General features: G+C 34.6%; 1 protein-coding gene across 1 annotated transcript in view; it reads right to left on the reverse strand.

Annotated features, from left to right (window-relative positions):
- Positions 1-5,517: 5,517 nt before the first annotated feature.
- LOC126577251 (regucalcin-like) overlaps positions 5,518-12,500 on the reverse strand; it is a 30,158-nt gene continuing 23,175 nt past the window's right edge. The window contains exons 3-5 of the mRNA XM_050238724.1: positions 6,371-6,442; positions 5,800-5,938; positions 5,518-5,737 (exon numbers count right to left, since the gene is read on the reverse strand). Of these exons, the coding sequence (XP_050094681.1) occupies positions 5,518-5,737; positions 5,800-5,938; positions 6,371-6,442 (431 nt within the window). The remainder of the gene's footprint in view (positions 5,738-5,799; positions 5,939-6,370; positions 6,443-12,500) is intronic.

Raw genomic sequence — 12,500 nt, forward strand, 5'->3', positions numbered from 1 at the left:
GAATGGCTTAATTCCTATTGCCTTTGTTTCAGCAAATCTATTAATACGCAATCGATTGTTCCCGCTGATATCAATCCGTTAAATTATTTAAAATAAATACCAGTCACACACATACACACACCAACACTTGTAAAGGAATGCATGCATCGTATATGCTCGAGCCCACAACGCATGCAATTCCATTTCAACATCCTCCTTTGCAATGGACTGAGCACACAACGGTAGCAAAAGGGTTGGTGATAGTGCGATGGCAATTGTCCACCTCCACACGCGACGACAGCATGCCATACCGCCACGGCCTGACTGTTTATTTAAATATGCAAATAACGAATCGAGGGAACCAAATTTACGAAAATTACCACATAGAATCCCGCAACAATAATGGAACCACTTCCAGGCCCCGAATTGGTTTCGCAGCCCTGGCACAATGATGCTGAGTAGTGGGGCTGTGAGGTGGAGGTAAGGAGGGAAATAAAACCTCCCACAAGGATTGCCATACACACATCTGGCCGTCGAAGTATGCAACTGGCAATTGCACCAGCAAGCTGGAGCATCGTGAAGCACGGATCGGTGACGTTGGTCCCGGGCTTTGGTCCATCCCGGTCCTTCCGGGGCGGCTCGGTCAACTTCCGGATGGCACACTCGTTAACGATCCTCCACCAAGGCACCATAATTGAACCGTTTGCAGGCTGTTCCAGGTCAGCGTTCGTTCTGCAAACGTATCCTTTCGCATTCGATCGGTTGCGTAGCGGAAGCGCCCCGAGAGAGACAGGTCTGTGAGCCTGTATAGATTCGGAAATGGCTCTGGCCATTGCTGCGGTTCGTGATTAGAATAAAAGAGACAGTGCGATCTCACGTGCGGATGCGGAAATGCATTAAATGGGAGAGATTGAGTGAGTGGGTGAGGAGGAGAGAGCTACATTAGAAAAAGCGAGGACAGAAGCCAAGAGTGGCCGGCACGTGCCCTGAGAGCGACGGTTGACGGAAAACCACATTCAATCCATTAAACGATGCTTCATAACGATGCGAGGTTTATCGTGCGGTCATACACGGCCAGGAATGTGTCCGGTGGCCGGCGGAAGATGTGTTTGATTTCATGTCCCTCCTTCTCCTCCTCCTCCTCTGCTGCCACCAGATTATGACATCGGTAAAGGTCGGTGGTCGGTTTGCGGTCGATAGGCAAACGTCAAAACAAATCTTCTCCCCCCTTTCTGGTATCTGGTTTTGAGTTTGAAGCTCCCCTCCCGGTTGCTCCGTTGTCCAGTTTCTCCACGCACATGGCCCGATTGATCTGGCCTTTTCCATTTCCGAACCAAAAACCATCATCCGGACGTCATCATCATTGGGTTGTTGCTCGGTTTGCTGGAGCGCATCGCACCTGCCCAGGATGGGCAACCCACACATGACACACTCCTGATGCTGGTGGTGGTGATGCTGCCATTCGTTTGCATTAGTACCGGTGGTGCGGCTAGTGCGTTTTCGCAAATGTTTGTCTGTTTTCGTTGCACAAATTAAACAATTTATTCAAACCATCAACCCATCGATGCGATGGGCGTGATGTGTTGTTTTGGTCAACAGAACGGAGTGACTGTGACGCTGCTGCCGGGTGATGATTTCATAATTAAAGGCACACGCCGAGTCAGGAGTTGAGTTGGAGTTGCAGGGTGTTTAGTTGTGCAAACGATTTGAATAAACTTCGAACAATAACAATCGATCTAAAGCCATCTTTCGATTCGCGTGCCAGCGTAGTATCTTTGTCTGATTGCAGCATGATTATTCTGTGAGATTTCACTTATCTTTCCGAAACCCAAAACCTCCCCCCCCCCCTCTTACCCATCCGTGCACCATTAGCGTAGGGGTTGAAGCCACAAGCTCATATCATGTCATTCATTCCGGCTCCATTCTTCCATTCCGCAGCCCGAGAATCGCGTCAAACACGAAGTGGATCCGGTCCGTCAACGAGCTCACGATCTTCAGCGCCATCGGGGCAATGTGTTTTTCATTTACCTCCCGTGGAGGATGAGTTTCGATTTTCATATTCATACACCCGCTCCTCATCGTCCCTTTTTCGCCTTTGGCGGTCATCGGCGGTGAAGTGAGCTGTTTTGTGGCGCGTCCTTTGCGCCATCGTCCACGCGTGGCGCTTGAGTGAGCGTTCGAGTGAGGGAAATGAGCACCACTCTGGCCGTTATGGTCCGAAGCGAAAGGGGGGAGCAAAGCAGTGATTGGGCAGCGATAGGATTGGCGATGGCCACCCTCTCTAGCGCTCTCAGAGACCGTCTGGTTCCTGCGGGAAGAATAAATGCTTGTCATTATTTTTAATATCGGACCGAAAATTGAAATTTTCCTTCGATCAATCTTCCTCGTGCGGCAAAGGGAGAAGAGCAGTTGGGCATGTGGAAATAAAAACCTTCATCATGGTGAGGGCCACGCGGCCAGAATGGCGATTTTTGGCGTGTACTTTTGATGTGTCCGATAGAAAATGCTGGCTTGCTCGAGGCTGGAGTTGAGGGTGACTGAGCGGAGGATAGAGGACTAAGAGCTGTGTATTCATGGCGCTCTTAAGCCCCTGGACAAATCATCCTCGAAACATTCGCATTTCGGTCGGCAAACGATCGTGCTTCGTGGCGCCCGGGAATGGGAAACCGGGATTCGGAAAAGGGTTGGAGCTCGCTCGGAGATTGGATCAGGGATTCTGAATAGCCAGGTATGCGGAAAAGCGAGCGAGCGAGTGGTCCTTCAATCCTTTCACAAGCGATGCTGTGAGTACAGGTAGCGGAGTGAGCAAGTGCCCAGGGTGGTGATGAAATCTTTAAATAGAACCACGAGAAGTGCAGGAGTATCTCAACAAAGACAGATCGGCTCTTGAGAAGCTAAAAGAACCGGTATGACCTCGAGCTTAATGGATTAAAGCTGAGTCGTTAAGGTAAATTCATAAAGATTGTTGATTTCCCACTAGCTCACAGCATAGAGCTGTCAGAATCCTTTAAGAAATTGATGCTGGACTGTTGGTATGGCAACTACTGTGAATAGTAGTCATTGGCTAAGTAATAGCTTCCTCGTTAACGCTTTACAATAATCAGCAATACGTAAATTTGAAATAAGTAATACTAAATTGATCAAACTAAACAAAATATTTGTTAAATGCGATGTTATAATATTCATAAACATATTTTCCACTCGGTTATGGTGTGTATCATGGCATTTACTACCATGAAATTGAATGTCATCATATAAAACTAAATGTACACTTTACAAGGACAATTGATTCGCTACACACGAGCACGGTGCTTGTGGTGGAAGTTTATAAATGCAAGTTTAGCAACAACATCACAGCCCATGAACAGAATACGGAGGTAGTGGAGCAGCTACAAACTCTCCACAAAGCTCCCCCGTACCATAACCTATTCCGCTAACGAGATAATGACCGAGGAGTTGACTTTCGACTGTTTCTAGTGTTCTCTCTCCCTCTCGATCCCCCCTTTTCTATCCCTAGCTCGCTCCTGGTCGCTTCGTTGGAAACAAGAACAATTTCGTTACATGCTTTTCTACTTGCAAACTGCTGCTAAAATGTTATCGTCGTAGTTCCCGAACACTTCACGTGCGGAGATCGTAAAGTTCCGGGGCGCTATAGTACACTCGAGCGAAACTATGTGGCAGGCACGCTCGATGCACGATGGAATGCGCAACTTTCGGGGGATAGTACGTGAGAGCGTGTCACGGAATGCCCTCCCAAAAAGGTGTTGGCAGGATAATACTGTCTTCTTCCGCTTAGAAAACATGTTTGGTTCCATATGCTGCTCTCTTGGATGGTGTTTGCTCAATTCAGTTGGCGACAGAAGGTGCAAATGATGATGACAATCATCTGGGCAAATCATTCTAATACATTAATTCCAAATCATTTTACTTAACCACATGAAGCAACAGCTCAAAAGTAAAATCAAGCAAATGGGAGCAAATCTCTAGAGGCTCCATTTCGAAGGAAAGGTCGATGGTCCTCCACCGGTCGCGAAGAAATAAGTTTCTCGTCAGCTAATCAGCACAAAGTACGGCCACGTCAGGACAGACACTATCGTATGCAGAAGCGATTTCGATCCGCCAGCTGCCCCAGGAGCTGGTCCGCATCCATCCAATAGAGGTGAGTGGCTTACAGGGTCTGAAGTTGAACCAACCACAAAGGATAACGCGTGGGGCTAGCCATCTTCACGCCACACCAAAGCCACGCACATTCACACGTACACTTATGGCATCGTTAACAATTACGATTACGTGTGTTATCATGTTATCTGTTTGGCTAATAAGATTAAATTTAATGTAATCTCACCTAATCCCTTTTCCGCTACTTGCTGGTGGCTTCTGCTACTGCTCGTCTCGGCCACGGAGCGAAAGTTCTAATTATTTTCGCCACGCCACGAACTTCGCTCCCCGGAAGGGTGGTCCGGACCGCTGCGAGCTGATGAATAAGCCAACCTCAGACTCCAGTGCTCCAGGGTGTTAGTGCTATTGGCCACTTTCGGGATGCTTCTCTTCTTCTTCTACTGTTGGACCATCGAGAGCGCTAAGCGAAACGTAGAGTGGAGTGGCCGCGGTTGATTGACATAAAGCACCCGAGAGAGACCAAGCCCCGTGGATTAGAGGGTCAGGTGTGCCGGTAATGAGTGTTTGCCGGACACTGGGCGTCCGGCCAGGCGACAATCTTGTTCTCGAGGCCAGATGATGATAATCGGAGCTGATGGGAGCTGAGTCGCCGAAAGTCGGAACGGACGGATCCTAGAAGGTTCGACCAGACCTCGGTGCAGATCAGAGCAGAACCCCCAGACCGGTGTGGAGAAACGGTGGCTAGCGAGGAGGAGGAGTGCGACAACACTCGGTGACTGGTCGCCATTCGCCGGCGCTTCTCATCTGCATTTATAAAACATAAATTTATCTCCATTTAAAACAACCAGACCGGACCAGACCCCTCGCCAGGAACCCCAAAGCACGGGGCCGTCGGCAATTTTGGAGTTTTGCAGTTGAGTGCAGAGTTGAACGGAACGGAATGGAACATTATAAAGATCCTGCCCTCCAAAGTGCCGCCATGCAGCGCCACATTGTCTGGCATCGGACGGACTCGATGGCTTTTGGTGCGATGGCCACGCACACTCACATATACACATGCACGGTGGCAGGGCCAAACGGCCAAACACACCCAACAGCACCCAACAGTGCGGTGCGGATGGACAACCGATGGAGCCAGGCCAGGCCGGATTGCAGGCTGTATGTAAATCCCTTATTTATTCAACATTTAGTCGAAATTGGTGCACTTATTGTTATTGTGATCAAATTCCGGCAGTCGGCTATCGGCTAGACGCCACAGGCTACACTCCCAGGGAAACCAAAGTAGTGGGACAACGGAACGACGTGAGGATGCGACACTTCTTCACAAAAAACAAAAGGAGAGCCCCTGCCGCCGAGGCGAGGCGTTCATCGAGTGGAAATTGAAATGATTACCGGCACCGGGAACGAACGGGGCGGGCACTAGGAACTGGAACTGGTCGGCAGGACAAGTTCGTTCATCGGAGTACCGCGTGCTTGCAGGCCGCTAATCCGGAGCAGCGCTCCTGCAGGCGGTTCCTGTGGGAGGGACAGCTCCTTGGCAGCAGTCGTTGCGAACAGGACGTCCAGATTAGGGCCACCGAAAGCGACGGAAGTGACCTGCGCCACTGGAAGAGGGATTTCCTGGACAATCTGCGCCGTCCTGCAAAGGAAAAGCGGTTAAAAGGGACACATCTTAAGGTGATCTCCCCCGATGGTGCATCCTCTGGATTGATTTTGATGATTTTGGAACCGGAAAACATGGCCACGTACAGATTACCGTCAGCGTCGCTCGTCATACCGTCGGCAATGAACTCGGTTGGTGCTTCGTCATCCTTCAGCTTTATCAGAACGGTTTCGTTGGCTGTGATAACGAAGGTGAAGGAGTGTTAGACAGTTTCTACACACAGCCAAAATTTGGCGGCTAAAGTCAAAAAAAGAGAACTTCATTTTTCCAACATTTTGGAAAAAATAATGGCAGATGGAGACAAATTTACATCTACGGTACGGCCTACACTGGAGTGCAGCATTATGTGTCTGCCGATCAGCTTAAAGCATATTATATTTTAAAAAAAGCTGTTTGCAGGTGTGTTAAAGTTATTTCGCGATGATTCTGTAGTTTTTCTGAAGTTCTTCTTTTCAAGCGTCCCTACACACACCATTATTTTTTTTATATGGAGCTTTTGACTTTTGCCGACAATTTTGACTTTAGCCGCCAAATTTTGGCTGTGTGTAGAAACTGTCTTAGATATTGATATCGCTCCAAGCGGCCCGCCCGGACACTACTACTACTCACTCAGATTGCCGTCCGCGTCCACCGTGTACTCTTTGATGTCGAATGCGAACGAATCGATGTAGTAGAAGCGCCAATATAATAAATATAAAAATTTTATATTTATTTTTTATATTTTATGTATATATATATATGAATCAACTTTTCCATAGTGAGAAAACCTTCTCACTGCAAACTGGGGAGTCGACTCGACTCGACTCGACTCGACTCGACTCGACTCGACTCGACCCGACTCGACTCGACTCGACTCCCCAGTTTGCAGTGAGAAGGTTTTCTCACTATGGAAAAGTTGATAAAGTTGATAAAAGTATATATTAGGTTGGGTAATAAGTCTTTTCGTATTTTGGTAATAGCTGGCTTTGGAGTCATCTATCTCCACCGTTATCAATCACATTATGTCATATCATACCTCGTTGTGTTAAGGGACATTTGATGTATCTTTTCATCAAAACAAAACAGAGTTTGAAGCAGTGGCCAAAAAGTTATAGCTGTTCAAAGATGAGTGAAAATAGTGAAGAAATTCGCTATATTTTGAAAATGTTCTACAAAAAAGGGAAAAATGCCACGCAAGCCTCCAATTAAATTTGTGATGTTTAGGGGGACGATGCTGAATCAGTTCATGTAGCATAACGATGGTTCGCTTGCTTCAGTTCTGAAAATTTCGATGTGAAAGATGCACCTCGCTCTGGTCGACCTATCGTTGCTAAAGTCGATGAAATTATTGAAAGGATAGACCAGGATCGTCACATAAGCAGCCATTACATCGCTAAGGAACTAAACATTCACTATAAAACCGTTTTGAGCCATTTAAAAAAGGGTGGGTTAAAAAAAAGCACAATTTTTGGATACCGCATGAATTGTCAGCGAAAAGTTTATTGGACCGAATTAACATCTGCGATTCTTTGCTGAAACGGAATGAAATCGAACCGTTTCTGAAGCAAATGGTTACAGAACATGAAAAGTGGATCAAATACGACAATAACGTGCGAAAACGATCATGGTGCAAGAATGCAGAAGCTACACAAACAGTCCCAAAGCCAGGAAGGCGCCGCGGAAGGTTATGCTCTGCGTTTGGTAGGATTGGAGAGGAATCAATCATTATGAGCTACTCCAGACTGGTCAAACTATTAATTCTAGACTTTACTGTGACCAATTGATGAGATTGAAGCTTGCAATCGAGGAAAAACGGCCAGAATTGGTCAACAGAAAGGGCGTCGTCTCCCACCATGACAACGCTAGACAACACACATCTTTGATGACTCGGAAAAAACTGGGAGTGCTTGGCCGGGAAGTTTTGATGCATCCTCCATATAGCCCAGACCTTGCACCATCGGATTACCACTTGTTTGGTTCTATGCAAAACTCCCTTAGTGGAGTACCGCTACCTTCAAGAGAAGCATGTGAAAACATCGTGTCACAGTTTTTTAACGATAAACCACGGAGTTTTTACACTAAAGGAATTATGTCTTTAGCCGAAAAATGGCAAAAGGTGGTAAACCAAAACGGATAATATTTGGTTGAATAAAGTTGCTCAAAACTAAAAATATATCCCTTTGAAGTTTTACTCAAAATACGAAAAGACTTATTACCCAACCTAATATATAAAATAAAAAATATAAATATAAAATTTTTTTATTTATTATATTTTATATATTTAATATATATATTTTATATATTTAATAAAAAATAATATAAAACATCGTGTCACAGTTTTTTAACGATAAACCACGGAGTTTTTACACTAAAGGAATTATGTCTTTAGCCGAAAAATGGCAAAAGGTGGTAAACCAAAACGGATAATATTTGGTTGAATAAAGTTGCTCAAAACTAAAAATATATCCCTTTGAAGTTTTACTCAAAATACGAAAAGACTTATTACCCAACCTAATATATAAAATAAAAAATATAAATATAAAATTTTTTTATTTATTATATTTTATATATTTAATATATATATTTTATATATTTAATATAGTACTAATATTCTAATTAATATATTTGTATTAAAATATCTTCAAATATTATATTATATATTATTAAAAATAATAATAATAAATATATAATAATAATAAATATATAACAATATATATTTACATATATATATATTTATATTATTTATTATTTATATATAATTTATATATTTATATTATATGCTTATTATTAAATATTATTATTGACTCGAATCGACTCGACTCGACTCGACTCGACTCGACTCGACTCGACCCGACTCGACCCGACTCGACTCGACTCGACTCGACTCGACTCGACTCGACTCGACTCGACTCGACTCGACTCGACTCGACTCGACTCGACTCGACTCGACTCGACTCGACTCGACTCGACTCGACTATATAATAAAAAGAAAAAATATAATTAAATTAATTAATTTTTTTTAATTGTTTAATTATAAGCATATAATATAAATATATATATTATATATAAATAATAAATAATATAAATATATATATATAAATATATATTATTGTATATTTATTATTATTATTACTATTTAATTTATTACTTTTATTTTTTATTGAATTGTTTCAAATAATAATAATAATAATAATAAATATATTATAAATTTTATAAATTATGTTTGAAATAATGATAAATAATATAAAATAATATCAATAAATTAAATTGTTATTATTTTTTATTAAAACTTTCTTATTTTATATAGATTATTTTTTATAATATATAATATAATATTTGAATATATTATAATACAAATATATTAATTAGAATATTAGTAATATATTAAATATATAAAATATAATAAATATAAAAATTTTATGTTTATATTTTATATTTTATGTATATTTTATGTTTTATATATATGAATCAACTTTTCCATAGTGAGAAAACCTTCTCACTGCAAACTGGGGAGTCGAGTCGAATCGAGTCTAGTCGAGTCGACTCGGGTCGAGTAGAGTCGAGTCGAGTCGAGTCAATAATAATATTTAATAATAAGCATATAATATAAATATATAAATTATATATAAATAATAAATAACATAAATAATAAATATATAATAAATATATATTTATATGTAAATATATATTATTATATATTTATTATTATTATATATTTATATATTTAATATATATATTTTTTAAATTTAATAAATTACTAATATTAGAATATTAGTAATTTATTAAATTTAAAAAATATATATATTAAATATATAAATATATAATAATAATAAATATATAATAATATATATTTACATATAAATATATATTTATTGATTGATTGATTAATTATATATTAAATATATAAATATTTAATATTTATATTTTTTAAATTTAATAAATTACTAATATTCTAATTAATATATTTGTATTATAATATATTCAAATATTATATTATATATTATTAAAAATAATATATATAAAATAAGATAGTAATAATAAAATAAAAATAAATAATAATAAATAAAGTATAAATATATAAATATATTATTATATATTAAATATTTTTATTGTTATAAAAAAAATATTTTTTTTATACATTATTATTTGATTTATTTTTGAAATAATGATAAATAATATAAAATAATATCTATATATTAAAAATATAATAAATATATATTAGATATTTATTAATATATTAATATAATAATAATAATAACAATAATAATAATAAAAAGAATAATAATAAATATATAATATATATATATATATAATAATAAATATATAATAATATATATATACATATAAATATATATTTATTATATATTATATATTTATTATTTATATTATTTATTATTTATGTATAATTTATCTATTTATATTATATGCTTATTATTAAATATTATTTTTGACTCGACTCGACTAGACTCGACTCGACCCGACTCGACTCGACCCGACTCGACTCGACTTATTATTCTATATATATAACTTAATATTTTATATATATAATAATATATATTTACATATATATATATTTATTTATATTATTTATTATTTATATATAATTTATATATTTATATTATATGCTTATTATTAAATATTATTATTGACTCGACTCGACTCGACTCCCCAGTTTGCAGTGAGAAGGTTTTCTCACTATGGAAAAGTATATAAAATATAAAATATAAAATATAAAATTTTTATATTTATTACATTTTATATATTTAATATATATATTTTTTATATTTAATATATTACTAATATTATATTATATATTATAAAAAATAAAATACATAAAAGAAGAAAGTTACAATAAAATAAAAATAAATAATAATAAATAAAATATAAATATATAAATATATTATTATATATTAAATGTTTTTATTTATATTTAAATTATTATATAAATAATAAAAATAATAATAATAAATATATAATATATAAAAATAATAATAATAAATAATAATATATAAATATATAATAATAATAAATATATAAAAATATATATTTCCATATAAATATATATTTATATTATTTATTATTTAAATATAATTTATATATTTATATTATATGCTTATTATTAAATATTATTATTGACTCGACTCGATTGACTATATATATATATATATATATATATATATATATATATATATATATATATATATTAGTAATTTATTAAATATAAAAAATATATATATTAAATATATAAATATATAATAATAATAAATATATAATAATATACATTTACATATAAATATATATTTATTATATATTCATTATTTATGTTATTTATTATTTATATATAATTTATATATTTATATTATATGCTTATTATTAAATATTATTATTGACTCGACTCGACTCGACTCGACTCGACCCGAGTCTACTCGACTCGACTCGATTCGACTCGACTCCCCAGTTTGCAGTGAGAAGGTTTTCTCACTATGGAAAAGTTGATTCATATATATATATACATAAAATATAAAATATAAATATAAAATTTTTATATTTATTATATTTTATATATTTAATATATAACTAATATTCTAATTAATATATTTGTGTTATAATATATTCAAATATTATATTATATATTATAAAAAATAATATATATAAAATAAGAAAGTATTAATAAAATAAAAATAAATATAAATATATAAATATATTATTATATATTAAATATTTTTATTGTTATTAAAAAAATATTTCTTTTGTACATTATTATTTGATTTATTTTTGAAATAATGATAAATAATATAAAATAATCTATATATTAAAAATATGTAAATAAATATATATTAGATATTTATAAATATATTAATATAATTATAATAATAACAATAATAATAATATAAAGAATAATAATAAATATATAATAATATATATACATATAAATATATATTTATTATATATTATATATTTATTATATATTTATAATTTATATTATTTATTATTTATATATAATTTATATATTTATATTATATGCTTATTATTAAATATTATTATTGACTCGACTCGACTCGACTCGACCCGACTCGACTCTACTCGACTCGACTCGACTCGACTCGACTCGACTCGACTCGACTCGACTTATTATTATACGACGACTTATTTACATATTTTTAATATATTGATATATTTTAATATATTTATAAATATCTAATATATATTTATTTACATATTTTTAATATATTGATATTATTGACGAGTCGAGTCGAGTCGAGTCAATAATAATATTTAATAATATGCATATAATATAAATATATAAATTATATTTAAATAATAAATAATATAAATATATATTTATATGGAAATATATATTTTTATATATTTATTATTATTATATATTTTATATAATATATTTATTATTATTATTTTTATTATTTATATAATAATTTAAATATAAATAAAAATATTTATTATATATAAATATATTTATATATTTATATTTTATTTATTATTATTTATTTTTATTTTATTGAAACTTTCTTATTTTATGTATTTTATTTTTTATAATATATAATATAATATTTGAATATATTATAATACAAATATATTAATTAGAATATTAGTAATATATTAAATATAAAAAATATATATATTAAATATATGAAATGTAATAAATATAAAAATTTTATATTTCTATTTTATATTTTATATACATAGTGAGAAAACCTTCTCACTGCAAACTGGGGAGTCGAGTCGAGTTATTATTAAATAT

The sequence above is a fragment of the Anopheles aquasalis genome, chromosome 2 (assembly GCF_943734665.1).
Source record: "Anopheles aquasalis chromosome 2, idAnoAquaMG_Q_19, whole genome shotgun sequence".
NCBI lineage: Eukaryota > Metazoa > Arthropoda > Insecta > Diptera > Culicidae > Anopheles > Anopheles aquasalis.